Source organism: Oryzias latipes, chromosome 23 (assembly GCF_053564925.1).
Source record: "Oryzias latipes strain Hd-rR chromosome 23, Olatipes_Hd-rR_3.1".
Classification (NCBI taxonomy): domain Eukaryota; kingdom Metazoa; phylum Chordata; class Actinopteri; order Beloniformes; family Adrianichthyidae; genus Oryzias; species Oryzias latipes.
The window spans coordinates 2519714-2536934 of NC_136259.1; the positions used below are offsets into that span (position 1 = coordinate 2519714).

General features: G+C 44.0%; 1 protein-coding gene across 2 annotated transcripts in view; it reads right to left on the reverse strand.

The window, feature by feature from the left end:
* Positions 1-1522: 1522 nt before the first annotated feature.
* Positions 1523-17221, reverse strand: part of rerg (RAS-like, estrogen-regulated, growth inhibitor) — a 72452-nt gene continuing 56753 nt past the window's right edge. For both annotated transcript variants that reach the window (XM_011490862.4, XM_011490863.4), the window contains exons 3-5: positions 15202-15258; positions 7774-7847; positions 1523-2541 (exon numbers count right to left, since the gene is read on the reverse strand). In XM_011490862.4, the coding sequence (XP_011489164.1) occupies positions 2131-2541; positions 7774-7847; positions 15202-15258 (542 nt within the window). In that variant the 3' untranslated portion in view covers positions 1523-2130. The remainder of the gene's footprint in view (positions 2542-7773; positions 7848-15201; positions 15259-17221) is intronic.

The window sequence follows — 17221 nt, forward strand, 5'->3', positions numbered from 1 at the left end:
GCCAAACTAAAGAAGGGTTTCTGTCCTCCCCCCGAGCTGGCATCTGGAGTTACAGGGCGTAGTTTGGGAGGTTTCCTTTCTAAAAGCAGCGCTCTGTTAGGAGTCGGTGACCCGCAGCAGCCCTCCTCACTGTCCCGCCGCCTGAGGAAGAGGAGGAGGAAGAGGAGATGGCTGGTTTTCCAGGCCAAAACGGAAGACAAATGTGCAAATGCACCAGCGTGTTCCACATCACACGAACCCGTGAAACGGCGGCGCACAAAACGTTAGTCCTGCCTGAAAGGTCAACTCTCACAACGGCAGGAGTGGGCGGAGCTAACTCCAGTCAACGTGTCGTTCCTGTCTTCAGAAAACTGAGACGAATGGTTGAGTCAGTAAATGTCCGTCACCACGTCGGGACATTTGCCGTGGAGTTTAGTCACTTTACTTTGTGTTTGTTTGAATTAATAAAATCAGATTTCAGTGCTGCTTGAAATAATTTACACCTCAGGCAAATTCTAACCAAAAGTTATTTCAACTAGAAAGAGTTTTTTGGGCTTTTGATGATATTTGACACATAAAGAAATTGACGTGTGACGTGTTTGTGTATCGCTGCACAGAGATGTTATAAAATCCTGCTGCAAACTAAACATGAGGAGGTCTAACCCCCAACCTCCAAGTGAGGGAACTCCTCTGAATGCCACGTTTTGGTTTCACCTGTTCAGGGTGTCCCCCGCTTTCCCCGGTTGGCTCCAGCAACACCGTGACGCCAAAAGGGATTCAGGGATTGGAGGACATCTTCCAACTTTTTCCCAGCAAAGTCCACCTTTCAGTTCACTTCCTAGGTCTGAACTGTAGCTTTACCTTGTGGATGAGTACACACCCAGGCTGCATGGTGGTGTAGTGGGAATGGTTTGGTCCAAATTCCACCCGGTTCTCCGTGTTCAGGTGTGGGTTTTCTCCGGGCGCTCTGGTTTCTTCTCATGATCCAAAAACACACTTCACAGGTTCATCAGGGATCCTGAATACTCCTTTAGCTGTAAACGCCTGTGATTGTTTGGTCTTGTCCAGGGTGCTCCAGGCCTGGAGGTCCGGCCTCCTGCTGGTTTCCCAGAACTCCTGCCTCATCTGCTGCTGATGACCTGGACCAGATGTGTTCAGCCAATAAGGAGCTTCAACGGCAGGTTGGTTGGAAAACATGTTGGCCCTCCAGGCCTGGAGTTTGACACCTGTGCCAGGGTGCAACCCACTTTTCCCCGACAGTGGCTGGGATAGGCTCCAGCAACAATGTGACCCCAAAAGGCATTTAAACATGTATGGATGGAGAATTTAGACCCATAGGTGGCCCCCCCATCAGAGTTCAGGTGAGCTTCAACCTAATGAAGGACTATCCACGAGAACCCCCCCAACCCTTTGGTGTGGACCAACCTGCTCAAGTGTGCCGCAACTGTACACGTCAATGTCATCTGGACCCCATAGGATAGCACAAGGGTTAAGGGGGTTTCACAGTGTGATGTCACTGAAATCAAACAGTTGAGGACAGACCTGATGGCACAGCTTTTAATTACACAGACGGTTGTTTGGGCCAAACTCAGACCACATCTACAGACTCACAGCCTCTTTTTATATCGTCGTCCACTCCAGCTGTAGGACACAGCCGGGCTTTAGGCCGTTTACTACCATATGTACACATGTACAGATGCATTCTTGGTTAAATATCATAAAAGCATCTGCTCATCAGATGCGATGAGCGCCTCCTTAACCTCCTGTTTGGTTCCTCAGACAGAAGTGACGGACAGACAGAAGGAACCGGATGGTTTTCCATGTGAGGCTAGAGAAACAGGCTGTTAGATCTGTGTTTGTCTGCAGCTATCGGCTGATTTTAATGCTTAAATGCGGAGAACATCATTTCTCACACCTTCACCTGCGACTGTATCGTTTCGTCAAGAGTCTTTTGACCCAAACTGGAAAAGAAATTCAGGCTAAAACTTTCAAATGTCTTCTTGCAACTCTCAGAAGTTGCAAGAAGACAAAGAAAACGCGTTTTGACTTCTTTTTTGGAAATAATCAGAATAAAAAAAACATTGACAGCACGTCTCCTGCTGTCAGAATCTACTGTGGGAAAACTGTCCTCCCCGCCGGCGCCGCTCTTTCCTAGCTGCTGATCTTGGTCAGCATCTTGTTGATGGCCTGTTTGACGTGGGTGGTGGAGCTGCGGCGCCTGGCTTTGCCTTGGACCGCTTTGCGCCGCCGCACCTCCCTGCATAGCTCGTGGAAAGCCTCGGCCACGGCGCCGCCCTCGTCGGCGCAGGCCGAGCACTCGTAGAAGGCGCACGCCATCTCGGCCGCCAGTCGCTCCCCCTCCTCTGTGGCGACCTGACGCACGTGATCCAAGTCGGACTTGTTGCCCACCAGAACCAGAGGGACGTTCTTGGGCTTCTTCACCTCCTCTAGGAGACTCCGGAGTGGAGCCACGTCCTCAAAACTTCCTCGGTCCGTGATGTCATAAACGATGATGAATCCGTCCCCCCAGCGCATGTGGCCCTCCCTCTGCTGGTTGTCTTCCTGTGACAGAACAGAGAAAAGGGAGGAAGTTGTTCTTTTCTCCAAGCACACTGACAAACTGATAGATTTGGTTCATTCGTCACTTTATTCCAATTCCAACATTTTGGACTAAAAGCGATTGACATTGCAGGGGAGAATAAAGGAAATGACATCACAGGTGAATGGAAAGGTGATGATTGTTTTAGATGCATCAGCGTCTTTGCAGATGTTTAGGAGTAAAGTCTGCTCCTGACCTGCAGACGTGCAGCGGAATCATCTTTCGTTTCAATAAATCACATTGTGAGCGCTAAAGTGATCTGTTAACATCTATGCCTCCAACTTGTGGAAGAGTTCTGCCAGAAATTCCCACATTCCAAGACAAAAACGTCTCCCAGCTGGGGTCTTTCTGCGTGGAGTTTGTGTGTTCTCCTCGTACATGTGTGGGTTTGCATGGTCCAGAAACATGCTTCATGGGTTCATTGGTGACTCCCAGTGGAGTCATGGGGGTTTGTCTCTGCGTGGGCCTGTAATGGACTGTCCAGGGGGAGTCCCGCCTTCACCTTTCAGCAGCTGGGATAGTCCCCAGCAACCCTAGAATGGACGTATAGATCTGTATCAGGTTCTACGTGTTCCCTGGTTCCAAAGTTGACTGGCCTGAGGGGAAGAAGCTCCGCCTCATTCTGGTTTTGCCGTCATGCAGCAAAAGCCACCTGGACAGGTGAGGTCCCTCCAGAGTCCTCTCCTTGGTCCACAGCCATTTTAGTCATGAATGCGGAAAATGAATCAGTTTAGTGTAACCCAGGTTACTAGGATTTGTTAGAGGAGTTTTTTCTATCCTGTAGAGGGCGCTGTAGGTTGGGAAGCACATAAGAACATGGCGGAGGGATACGTGAGTTATGTGATCTGTGAGCTGGACTTCAGGTTGGAAGAGAACGTGAGCAAGTTGTCCACATTCTTTTATATGTTTTCCCTGGAAAGAAAGACAGTTATCTTCGAGATATTGCCTCCCAGATAATACGTTTTTTGTTTGACATTGACAAAGGATTTGGTGAGTCAAATAATTAATATATAATCGATATTTTTTCTTTATTATAAAATATGACTTATTTTGATATTGTTTTTTATATGTAAGATGATTGCAGACAAAATGACATTATTTGGAGTTTTCTTTAGTATCTTGACTGACTTAGAACTGAGCTAATGAGCCACGAGGTGCCGTTAGCTTAGCAAGCTAACATTCGTGTGAACTAGCCGTTAGCGTGGCCAGTATTTAAGTGCTGTGACTGAACTGTATATGTATTTATATATATTTTATTTTGTATTGCACTTGCATGACTGTGTGCATGTGTGGATTCACCACCGTCGTGAGAACACACCGCAGAGAATTGAAGTATGGTGATGGCGAGCCGCCCACGGAAGTCTGAACACGAACAACAGTAAAATGACCTTTGAACCCTGATTGTTACAAAGGAGAAACTGAACACTGCGTTCGATCGTGGTAGGAGACTGACAACAGGCGCTGAGTCACCGGGATCTGAAAGAACTGCTTCAGGACGGAACAGACTTCTCATTTCTTTTTTGTTTTGATTTAGAGAATTTTTTTTATTTTTTTATTGACTTTTTGTGAACCAATATGGTATAATGAGTTTAAATTGAAAAACTGTAAGATTCATTAAAGGAAGAGTATTTTTGTTGTTGAAAACCTTGCAAGATAAAATTTGACCAACTAATTTTTTTTCGATATAAATTTTATTTGGGTTTTCAGGTTTAATTGTTCGTGTAATCATTTGAGTATTTGATAGTTAGCATCCATTTATAAATAACTTAATAGTTAATATTCATTATTGTGGTTACTTATTTTCTTAAGTCTATTCAGCTGCTGCTCTGAACCTACAGTTTATTCTGGTCCAACTCACACAATGTGAGTGTTAATTCACACACAACTGCTTTTAATCTACACAACTGATGGTTAGATTAGAAGAGGGGACATCAGATTCCTGTGAAAATATTGAAAGTATTCAAATAAAATGTTCTGCTTCCATTCAGACAGCTTAGTGTCCATAACAGGGTTGAAGTGTTTCTGGAACCACATCTAGAAAAAAAGGATCCAAGATAAATGGAAACAAACGCCTGAGATGGGAAAATGTTCTTTTCTGATAGTTAGACATTTCCTTGATTACTTGGAATATACCTACAAATAAAACAACAAGTCCAAAGAAGTCTGTGGACCGTCTGACGTCCTGCAGACTAGGACACAAGAACAGAGATGTGTCTTTGACTTTAGGCTCTAACATTGCAGCGTTCACATCTTTCAAAGCACAAACTGAAGGTTGTGGTTGTTTGAAGAGCACGACATGCGATGATGACTCTGTTCTTTCTGGGGGCAGATCACTTGTTTTCTGAGCTAAAAGCTAAATGGTTGAAGCTCTCAGAAGGTTTTTTATTAAAGCTGACGTGCATTTCTGTTCTTGTTGCTCCTCAAAAACTTCTCAAACTGGAGCCCCCGCCCATAAAAGCCTGGAAGTCCTGCTTGTAAAGCTGAAGTGTTGAAAACCGGCCGCAGTGCAGTGAGGAAGAGCGATGATGACGGCGCTGAAGTGTCGCAGGGGAAGCCAGCCTCCAGCGGAACGCCCACTTAGAGCCGAGCTGTAGCACATTTATCTGCTGCAGGAGGACATGCGGCGGCAGGAAACGTCAGTGTGGAGCGGCGTCGGTTCTCACGTCCACGCCAACAACCGCTGACTGTCGCCACAGGAGGCCGGAGCGGCTGACTCAGCGGCTCTCAGGTCCTTTTTTCTAAAATCTCCCCCCATCAGAAAACGTCACTTCGTTTGTTTGAGAAAGATGGCTTCATTTCTAATTCATGTTACTCAGGATGACGCTGGAATAAAAGCTAAATTACCGCTATTTTGATTTAAAAAGTAAAATCCTAAAAAAGGACCTTCCATCCGCTCAGAAACACAACAAAATGTGTTGGAAAGAGGCTAAAACTAAACTACTATTCTGTCTGTTCCATAAACTCTGAGCTGAGTTGTTAACCAGATTAGGATGTTGTGGGGAAATGACATGTTCAGACCTAAATATGTCAATTTAATTATCCTGTTAAAATGACTGTTTTCCTTCTGTGCAGGCAGACGGGAAGTTGGGCAAAAACTCACTTAGGAGGCAGTTCGGCCGAGGACAGGAAAACAACCGAATAAATCCGCTGACTTTGTTTAGCAGACTCAGTCGTTGTTCGTCACGATGGCGTGTCAAGAAAAAAAAAACACGTTCAAAGCAGAAAAATAGACGTCAAGTTTATGAAAAACCCAATAAAAGAGAGAGAAGAGCTGAGAGTTGTGACAACGTTCCCGGATAATTATCATTATGATCTTTTTAGCTGAAAGCCAAACATCCGTGTTGTTTTCTCGGCCACAGATGTTTCTGTTGGCGTGGTGCACCCCCGCCCCCCTTCCCGTCACCCCACAGCTAATGCTAAAGGGGAGCAACATTGGAGCCGTCCAGTTCTGATCCAGTTCTGATCCAGACGTGTAAAACGAAGACGATCTGCAGCTCGAGACCCCGCCCACTGTATTTGTGATGTCACTAATACCATCATTTTCCAAAAGCACTTTTCATCTGCTCTTAAATGACAATTTGAAGAAAGAAATGCAATTTTAATCTCAATTCTCTTCGTCAATGTCTTCTATCATCAGAAAAAAGCACTAAGGACATTTTAAAACCTTAAGTTTAGTCAAAGTGGATCTTTAAAGACTGCATTCATACTGAAATATGTATTATTATTCTTTAATTGTCAAATGTATGACGCTGTATGGATATGTGTAAAAAACTGAAAACTCAAAGCTCGTCTGATTTTTTTTAATTCACTTTTCACAAATATAAAACCAAATGAGGGGAATTTTTGACAATTCTAGAAGGAATTGAAAATAAAAATGAACAACTTTCTATTTCTACTTTACATCTTGTTCAATGAATCTGTGTCTCTTTAGTGCAGCTTTCACTGCTTCAGGAGAAAATACAAACACGTCTGCGTCCTTCATCTAACACGGTTATCTTCAGGATCCTTCTGGATTCAGCTGGAGGAAGAGGCTCCTCATCTTCCTCTTCTCTGCCATTCACTCCTATTGGAACTTCAGAGACTTGTTCTGAACATTTTCCTGCAAACTCACAGAGAAAATGTTCACTGTTCATCTTCCTCTTGTTCTTTGTGCGAGCAAAGACCTACAGAACTTCCTCATCGTCATCCTCCTCTTCCTCTAAACCAGTGTTAACCTCTTTTGAGACAAAATGCTGCTTTTCCTTGATAAAAACCCCAAAGGGACCCCACCAACTGTCTGATCTTTCATACTTCTTCCTCCTCAGGGTGAAACTGTCTGGATGAACGAGCTCCTCCTGACCGGGTCAATGCTTTTTAGTCTTTATAGTCCCTGACTGAAAAACACTCCTCTAAACTGAGAGTGTGGGTTTGTCCTTCAGGGAAAATGAGGCTGTTTCACTGGAGCTAAAGCCCAGCACCCAAACCCCCACCATGATGCCACCTCCACCAACCGAACCTGCAATCTTCTGATCAGAGCTCGACTCGGGAATATATATTTATTCCCAGCAGGACTCATTAGAGGAACGTCTGATCACAGAACTCAATGACGTCCTGAGACAAAAGGCTGGAGGAGCCGGCTACCTGTCCAGGTGATTTTACACACCTGTGTTCAAGGAAGAGACTGCAGAACCTGAATGGATTCTCTGTTCTTAAAGACCCACTGACTAAAAATAAATGTTTTTCATGTGTTGGAGGACAGAAATAAAGAAAATAAAGATTGAAAGTGCAATTTCTTCAAATTGTTGTGAATCAGGAGCAGACGAAAACATGCAGTTTGAAAAAGATCTGTGAAGGAGAAATTACGCTGGGCGGGGCCAAAGTCTTCCTGCTCCGCCCCTTTCTGATCCTCCACCTGCAGACCAACAGATCCATGAAGGTCTCTGTTTTCCTGGAATCTGGATCAGAACCGGACGGATGGACGGATCTGATGATGTTGGCAATTTTTGTTGGAGTTGTGAGAGGCTGTAAGCTAGCAGGAGAGAATGTAAACAGAGAGCTTTCAGCAAGAGGGAGGGGAAGGGGGATTTCTAATGACCTCCTGCAGAAACGACGTCCTGGAAAACGACACAGGGGGTTTGTGGATTTTGCTTAAAATCCCAAAGAAACGACCACAGAGAAGGTTTGTGTGTGACCGACCGATGCGGTTCTGGTCTCACCTGCCCAGCCGTGTCCAGAATCTCCATGGTGACGACTTCGTCATCGATGTTGGCCTGATGGCGGTACGTGGATTCTGGAAACAGAGGACAGTTTTTTTCACAGCTGTCAATCAGATCACTGTGTGGAGGCGAAACATGATGCGGCCTTCATTTGTGATGAAGGACCCGACCGCCCAATCAGGTGTTTCCTGTTGGCTACGGGGGCCAGGCGGGTTCAACTCTGCCTTTGTTTGGTCAAATTGAGAGAATCAAAGCGAAAGAAGCCTTTCTCCTGGAACGGTGGAGGTGAGGACACCTGCAGTCCTGCTTTTTCAATGCGCTGCATTTCAGTCAGCAGCTCTTTAGTCGTGGCCACCGGGATCCACATTTCATTTTTTTCACACGGAATAGAAGTCATTTCACAAAAAGCTCTCAGATGTCTTGGAATTCAACGTTTACACCTCAAAATGTCTCGGTTTTGGATTTTTTTCATTCTTTCGGGGCTGCTCCCTTCAGAGGTCACCTGAGCCGACCTCCTGCCTCCTCCACGCTCACATGACGCTGGTGTTCATCATGAATCCCTGACCAGCATCTCCAACGGGGGCGTCCTTATGTGGACACGTTCACTCCGGCCTCCCTGACGATCCTGAACGTCTCGCCTGAGCTGCTCGTCCTCCGTCCCGGTCACTTCTACAGCGAGTCAGAGACGACAGAGGGAGCCGTTCTTCCATCAGCGGCGAGGACTTGAGAAAAGTATTTGGGTCTGGTTTACAAATCTGATTAAAGCCAAACTACTTTCAGAAAGACGGAGCAGCATGTCGTGTCGTTTGAGCTGGAAAACATCGGAATTTCTTTGGATTAATCATTTCACCCCATATTTATTTTTACTGTACACGACATGTTTTAGAGGTTTTCTTTGTGAATGAGTGGTTTTATTTCAAGAAACAGATTTGCTTGATTTAGAGAAACTGGAAAGTTTTATGTGTCTCATAATTTACTTACAATCTTGGATTTTAAAATTGACACACTTTAGTCAGAAATAAGGATAGTTGGACTATTGTAGCACCTAAAGCAGCATACAGACTACTTTAAAAATATGTCACTTTATTTGAGCAATACACGTTTATTTTACAACACAATATTTCCAATTACCAGAGAAAAATACCTAAATATGAGAGTCTTAAGAATTGATTAAGTCCTCTATTTTTTTTAAACAAGGATAAAACATCCTACAGCCTGTGTTTTTTAACACCCACTGTATTCTGACTCGCACATTTTAAGCAGCTACACCCCAACAGCAATTTTAGACTTGTGATAAATAAGAAAAGAAGTTTAATGTTATTAAATAAAAATGTTTTTTTTTGTTTTTTGATAAAATGTCATTAGTTCCAATTGTATTGAAATTAATTCTGAATATGTTGTTTACGTTGTTATTGTGTCTCACTGCAGTTCAGGGGGATATTCCAGAAAGCAGGTTATGCTAGCTCCCACGATAAGTTTGAGGCTAAGGAAGTTAATAACCTCAGCTTTCTGTTCCAGAAATGGAGGTATGTTTCAGGGTAGGTCAAGTTGCCATAGCAACTCATGCTCTGAACATAACCCGGTCTGGAGCAGGTTTAGTTGAAGGTTAGTTTGTTTACAGAGAGGTGAAGCAGCATGGAGTGTCCATTTGAAGATGATTTAGTGGATAAGGAGCTCAGATAATACTTTTTCCACCATGAGAGGATGATAAGATCACATATGGATGTTGGAAAGATAAACTTTTTACTTTGATCTAACTTATTTGTTTCAGTTAAGATAAATACTTTTTTTTGTTAAGTCAGTTTAAAAATAACACGTAGTTATCAGACACTTATTTAACTTTCATTCAAATTAATTCAATAAAGTAGGTGTAACTTTGGTGTTGCTGTTAGATCGGCACCGCAAGGGATTGTGGGATACCATTCCCTTTGCCTGTCTGGACGGATTTGGGTTTAAGTGTGGGTTTTTGACCAAATGTGTTTAGTTGTTTAGCTGTTTTACTGTGTTTTGTCTAGTTATTTTGTCCTACTACGCTTAAGTCTCTGCACCATGAGTGAGAGGGAGGAAGAGGATGATGAGTTTTATAGCACCACTACCAGCTGGTGTTATAATGACAATGATGGAATATTCTTAAATGAATTTATGCATTTTGTGCATATTGTTTCGTTCTTTTTATTGCTATAAAATGAGCATATCTGCCGGCTCAAACTTAGACATATGAGAGTTCAAGAATTATAATTAATTAGGATGGAAAAAAGATTAATGCAGTAATGTGACATTTAGTTAGATAAATATGTAAATTTGAGTTGTATAAACAATTATTGAGTTTTATAGACGTGAATAAATTTAACTCAATTACTTGTTACCAATAGAAGTAATTCATTTAAGTTGGCAAAATCAGATATGTTATACATATTTATGCGTCACAATGAAAATGGAAATAAGATCAGAAACTCGTGTGTTTACTTTGTCTGTTCCTTTTCTCCAAGCAGAAACTCTTTCTTTTGCTGATGATGCAGCCGTGTTACTTTTTTGATGGGCGTATAATCTTCATACGCCGTAATTAAATTCTCAGATTCCGTCTCACTAAAATATAGCGCTTTCTTTTTTTCTCCACGCGTTTCCATGGTGACTCCAGAAATCGGCGATCCATTGAGAATGTCTTTATGTACCTTCCGTGCACGAGCATTAACCCAGGGTTACCAAGTCGAGCGTAATTACGCCAACTCATACCCGGTCTTTTGGAGCCGACATACCCAGAGTAAGCAAGTTCAGGCGGATTTCAGCCAGAGTTCAGGGTTAAAGTCAGGGGAGTTTAAACATGCTTCCTGGAATCCTGGAATACCCCCCTGGGAGGTATTCAGAAGTTTAAGACCCACGGGACAGTAGCCAACCTCCCTGGACGTGGCCGGAAGAGGAAAATTGATGACAAATTGAGGAGACGTGGAAATGTATCCAAAGAGCCCAGAACAACCTCCAAAGACATGGCGTGACAAAGGCGTGTCAGGAGGCGGGCAGCCCCTGCCTACAAAACGCCACTCGTTGCAGGAATTTTATGTCACATTTTTTCATGTTTACTTTTCAAATCCTTCAGTAACTTGTGTTTTTTTTCTGTGGCTGGTGACTCCAAATCCTGATGATTTCAATTTTAGGCATTTTTGTCTGCCTTCCATCATAGCTGGACTTAAAAAAAACAATTTTACCAAACGAATTGAAAAACGGAGAAATGTTGAGGTTGAAGTGATGGAGGAAGATGAAGACTAGCTGATCACCTGCCGGGCTCTCCCCCCAGCTGTGCCCCCCCCCCACCGCTCCTGCGGTTGAACTGCACACCAGTGACGTCAATGAATGTCAAAGAGAGCCGTGGGGGGGGGGGGGGCACGTGCAGCAGTTTGCTTCTCCCAGGGCCTCACACTGAGACTTGTGGGACGTCTATTTCAGGAGGCAGCTCTCCACGGGGGCTCTGCTGAAATCGGCCTTCTCCTCTCCTGAACTGGAAACGGTTCCAGGTTGCTGATCTGTGGCAGCCGGAGGAGCTGAGGTCCTCCTGGTGGAGATCCACAGAGAGGTGCAGATCCCTGTCTGCATTCAGTCGTCTGATCCAGCAGGATGACACTCCTGAACCTGCACTCATGACTGCAACGACGGTGAGAATCGCGAGGAGAACGGCTGGAAACTAGCAGCTAATACAGACTGAAGCGACGATCACATGTAACACAGGTTCAAGAAGGCGGGCTCTTCTGACCCTATAACCCTAACCCGGAAACAAGAAATGTGCTGCTCACATTGGACAAGCAGGAGGGGCTTTAACCGTTTACTAGGCATGTCTCATCTGCCACTGATTACCTGGATCAGGTGTGTTTAGCCAATAAGGAGCTTCAATGGCAGGTTGTTGGACATGTTGGACACCGGCCCTCAAGCCCGGATTTGGACACCTCTGATTTAGAGTAACCAGTTAACCTATGAAGCGTGTTTTTGGACTGTGGGGGGAAGCCGGAGTATAAACTCACGCATGCATGAGGAGAACATGGAATCTCCACATGGGAAGGTTCCCGCCGGGTCTCAAACCCTACTGGTCTACTGGCTAACCACTGCGCCACCGTGCAGCCCTGCACACATTTACCACAGGTTTGGATTTACCATAGGTGTGTTTAAAGAAATCTAGCGTTCAGATATAAGATACTTTAATGTAATCAGACATTTAAAAGACGGTTTTGGGCCACATGAAGTTAACAAATGAACTGTTGATACGAATGTCAACAAAAGCACTGAATGTACAATTTATACGACTATAATGTTGAAGAAATGCTCAAAGCAGACAAAGAAACATGTGTTTAGTCTGAGTGATCTTTGGAACAGCTGTTTAGAAAAAAACAACATTATTTTTATCTGAAAATGAACAAAATTTAAACCTAATAGATATAATAAAGCCTCAGCTTTACAGCTTTTTTTTATCTTAAGTTTGATACGTCTCTGCACGAATGTATAGCTGCTGATTGAATTGTTCTTGCTTTGATTGCTTAAAATAAACCATTTTTCAATAAAACAAACTAAAAATCCAAAACATAAATGTGACATTTGTTTTGTCAGACATGCTGCTCTTATATAATCGTAAAGGTTTTACAGTTGATCTGCACAGAAATGAAAATGTTTGTTTTATTTAAAAATAATAATCATTGTTTGTTGATGACATCATCAATGTATTTCTTATTGGGCTACAAAGTTGTTCTTTAATCAACGAAACAGAAACTACTTTAGAATTGAAATGTCTGTAAATGATTGATAACATTTATTGACACTTATCATTTTTTGGGGGGGGGGATCCTCTGAACTTTAAGCTTTTTTATGCAATAGCAATCATGAAAAATGGCGGCGGGGTCCTGATGGGTCTGACCATCGAGGCGTGAGCTGAACGCGTCCACCCCCTTATGGGCAAACAGAGGCGGCGCCGCGTCATCACGCCGTGAACGGAGAGCTGCTGGGAGTCATAGTGAGATCGATGGAGGGCAGAGCATTTTTAACGCCCCCCCCCCCCTGACTGACATGCCCTCAATAGGGTTTTGATGATGCCTCCACCTCTTCGTGGCGACTCTGACGCCACCAGCTGTGCTGTTCTTCACATCCAGCCGTCCAGCTGAGCTTTGCTGGTCGTCGCGCCGGTTCTCGTGGTAACCAAGGAGGCCGTTGCCCCCCCCCCCCCCCCCCCCTTAGACTCCAAAAACACGTTCCTGATGGAGTTTCCTTGCCGCACATGCAGCAGGGCGCTGGAGCTTATGGCAACACTTGGTTACATCATCGCCACGGTGACAAGAGGGAAATAATTAAAAATAACAACGACCCCCCCCCCTCTGGTCTGACCTTCTAATAAAAACGATTTCTTTGCCAAAAACTTGCTTCATGATGAACAAAAGACGCCCGACACTTCGGCACAAAAGAGTTTTGGCAAACAGCGTCTGATTGACAATTAATACCAGAAAACTGAAGAAAAAAAAATCTCTCACAGGATTTGTTTGTTTCCGCCGATTTAAAGCCGTTTATGTCAGAGAAAAAGACCGGTTTCTAACTGCTGTTTACAAGCAGGAAACAAAAAGCTTCCTGGAAATGAACCACTTTGTCTTTGTGTCCTATATTTACAGTGCTGAGTGGTTTCAGCCGCCGCCGCTGATTGGAAAGGCCACTCGTTTAGAGAGGACTGAATCACTTCCATTTGTCCAGAAGAAACCTCATCTGTGGTGTTAATCAAATGAACAGTTACTCTCTGAGCTTTTTCAGAAGAAAGAAAAAAGAAATCGCCATGAACAGAATGACAAGTTAGATCAAATAAACGCGGCGGCAAAAACTAAAAGCTGCAAGAACCAGAACTCTGCAGTCAGAGCAGCAGGAATTCTGGATTGTGGTCCTGAAATTCTCAACCAGATTCAGATGATTGGGCTAACAACCCAGAATTACAATGGGGCATCTTGGATAGGTTATAAAGGCAGCAACAACTGTTCATAGGTATTTTGTTTTGAACATGTATTTTGAGAAACCGTTAGTTATGCTGCAACAACAGGAAGAGCTGATTCTGAGAACACAGTCATTAAAAAAACTCCTATTCACTCCATGCATCCATGAATCTATCTGACAGTCATCTATTTATTAAGAAGTCTCCAGCTTGTTCAGAACGCAGCAGCTAGATTGTTAGCAGGAACTAGCAGAAGAGATCACATCACTCCTGTGTTAGTTTCACTTGACTGGCTCCCAGTTGATTCTAGAATCAAGTTCAAGATCCTCCTGTTAACCTATAAGGCCTTACATGGAATGGCCCCGTCCTATATTAAGGACCTCATAGTCCCTTACCATCCAATGAGAACACTTCGCTCGCAAAATGCAGGACTGCTTGTGGTTCCTAGAATTAGTAAAAGTACGGTTGGAGGTAGAGCGTTTAGCCACCAAGCCCCTGTCTTATGGAATAAACTCCCAGCTCATGGAAGAGAGGCCGACTCAGTTTCTACATTCAAAGCTAGACTGAAAACATTCCTCTTTGGACAGGATTATTGTCAGACTAGTTAGTATTCAGAGATTATTTAACTTACTGCCCCCCTACCTAACCCACTGTAATGGAGTTTAGGGGAATAATTACAATTTTTATTAGATCCATCATACATGATTCTCCGCAGAGGGAAGATGGTTTCATAAACCGGGCCATGGCGGCCCCTCCCCCCGCTTAGATTAATACTATATTGTATTGATATCCTAAAAATGTAGATTTTCTATTATAAATACCATCCACTTAATGTGCCATAGTGCATGAAACTTACTATTAACATATTTGAATTAAATTTCAATAACAATCAGTTGTTAGAAGCTGCTAGAAGTTAGAAACGGAGGAGCGTTTGGTGCACTGGGGTTCTGTCCTCCGTTCTTGATTATTATTCATCATTTAGTTCTCCATGCCTCTGTTTGGTGCAGTGATTCATGTACTCTCCCTCTTTGCCTCTCCCCTCCGGGTGAGTGGGATTGCTTCCAGATTCCAGACCCCCCCCCCCCCCCCCCCCAACTCCGTCTGAATGAAGCTCGTCTGCTGGACTTTATATATGTAGTTGTAGAGTCAGATAAGTTAATTCTTCTCTAAGAGTTCTGGTAAATCACCTGTCCGTCCTGGGGGAGGATCCCTCCTTCATGTGGACACCCCTGAGGTTTTTTCCAAAATCTGTTTTTTTAAGGAGTTTTTCCTTACCGCGAAGGAGGGTCTAAGGACAGGGATGCCAGTTTAAGGATGTAATATTAAACTACACAAATAAAAGTGAATTCAATTTGTCCATCCATCTTTTTTTTAAGTCATTTTTAGTACCTTAAGCTGTACAGTTTTAAAGTCCACATTGTAGTGTTGTTGGAGTGGACTTGTCAGGTAAAAATGTGTGGATAAAGTTCAAAATGTGCTTTTACCAAGGGTGGGGTCGTACTCCCAGATGAAGCGTCTTGTCAGGAATCTCACCACCAAAGCTGCATAACATAAAGAGACAAAGAAATATTGTTACATTTTTACATGTTACTGGTCAGACTGTTGTGACATTTTCAATAGAATAGAGATGTTATGAAAAGCATCATGACGTGTCGTGAACAATGCTCCTCACATCAAGCTGCTGCTCCGAACGCACACTCATGTAAAAACCCTCGACTGTTTCTCCATTCAGACAATCAAAATCACTTATCAGAGCTCAGACCTGCTGCCATCTGCTAATGCATGCAGCAGTTGCCCCGCGCCCCGCCGCTGCCTCCCACCACCACAACCACGCACAGCCGACCCGCCGTCCTAATGGCCTCACCGTCAAGCAACATATAATCTGCACAGAAATGATGAGCCTCTTCAGTGGTAGCCTGCTGATGACGCAAAGCCAACAGCACTTTGCTCTCGCAGTGATGTAATAAGAGGCTATCAGACCAGCAAACACACAACGATGCAACTGAACAAGGAAAATGAAACTAAACTGGACTTCTGATGTTTGAAGAGGAAATACATTTTAGGGGGGATGTTTAGAAATTTGTCCAATTAGATCCTCACCATGTGTGGATAAAACGGATAAGATGGAAACTGCTGCTTTACGATATCCATTCATTTTCTACCGTTTTGTCCTTTTAGGGGTCACGGGGCTGCTGGAGCCTATCCCGGCCCCTTGTGGGTGAAGGCAGGGGACACCCTGGACAGGTCGCCAGTCAGTCGCAGGGCCGCAATCACACACCCATTCACTCTCACACCTAGGGACAATTTAGAGTTGCCAATTGACCAATGAAGCATGTTTTTGGATGGTGGGAGGAACCCGGAAACCCTGGAGAGAACCCACGCATGCACGGGAAGAACATGCAAACTCCACACAGAAAGGCCCCCCATTGTTGTTCTGTTTCAGGTCCCCCAGCCGGGACTTGAACCAGGGGCCTTCTTGCTGTGAGGCTATCGTGGGGGTTAGGGCCCAGACACATTCGCAAATACCAAGAACCGCCCCCCACTCCACCCCGCCCTCGCAGCTGAAGAATGTCCGTCATGATCCTCGCTCCTTCGGAAACATTTCTGATGCTTTCTAAAACATTTATTCCAGATCATTGGAACATTGGAACACAATAGACTCTAGCATAGCGGGCTTTATAACTGTGCCCTAAAACCAGCTTCCTCCTTCGTCATTCAGGTCAGGTCAGGCGCCATGTGAGTGTCGGGCACGGCGCGTCAATCGGGCAGCGGCGTGTTTTGAGCGTCGATTCTCCCAGAAGAGGCCGGTTTTATTTATCAGCCATTCATCCGGATTATTCGCTGCAATTATCTTCCTCAGCGTTTCAGGATATTTTCCACCCACTTCTGAGTCAGCTGATGTCTTTCTCCATGCAGGGGCACAAACTTCGGTTACAGCGATTCGGTGGAACCAGATGTTGCTCGCTGTCAAATTGTTTTTAGGAGCCAGCGTGCTCTTCATCTCCGCCCCCCCTTCAAGAATTCCCGTAGCACCTTCCTCGGATGCAAAAGTCTCATACAAGCATCTTGAGTTATCTGAGCTTTTGTGATGAACTGGAGGAAAATATAATAATAATATTAATCAATTACTGAATTTATATTCCTATGATGATGATCTGTCTGAGGCAAGTCGTTAATTGAACTGAATTGTCCAGTTTTAAAAAATGTTTAAAAATAAAATAAAGCAATGAACGATCTTGGAAAAAACCATTTGGATTGTACAGTTAGTATGGGATGAAAATCATTTCTTTTTGTTTTTAGTCCTTCAAAGATGTCGTCAGGAAAACTGGACTGCTCCATTCCAGAGCGAATCCAACTCTCACTGCCCCTCCATTTAGCAAAGTGGTGTCTTTTTTTCTGTTTTTGGGAAGCAAACAACAGCTTCACTTTTGAAAGTGACCTCTGACCTGTGATAAAACATCCATCTATGCCAGAAGTGCTTTCCAATTAACTCAGAGGGGGAAA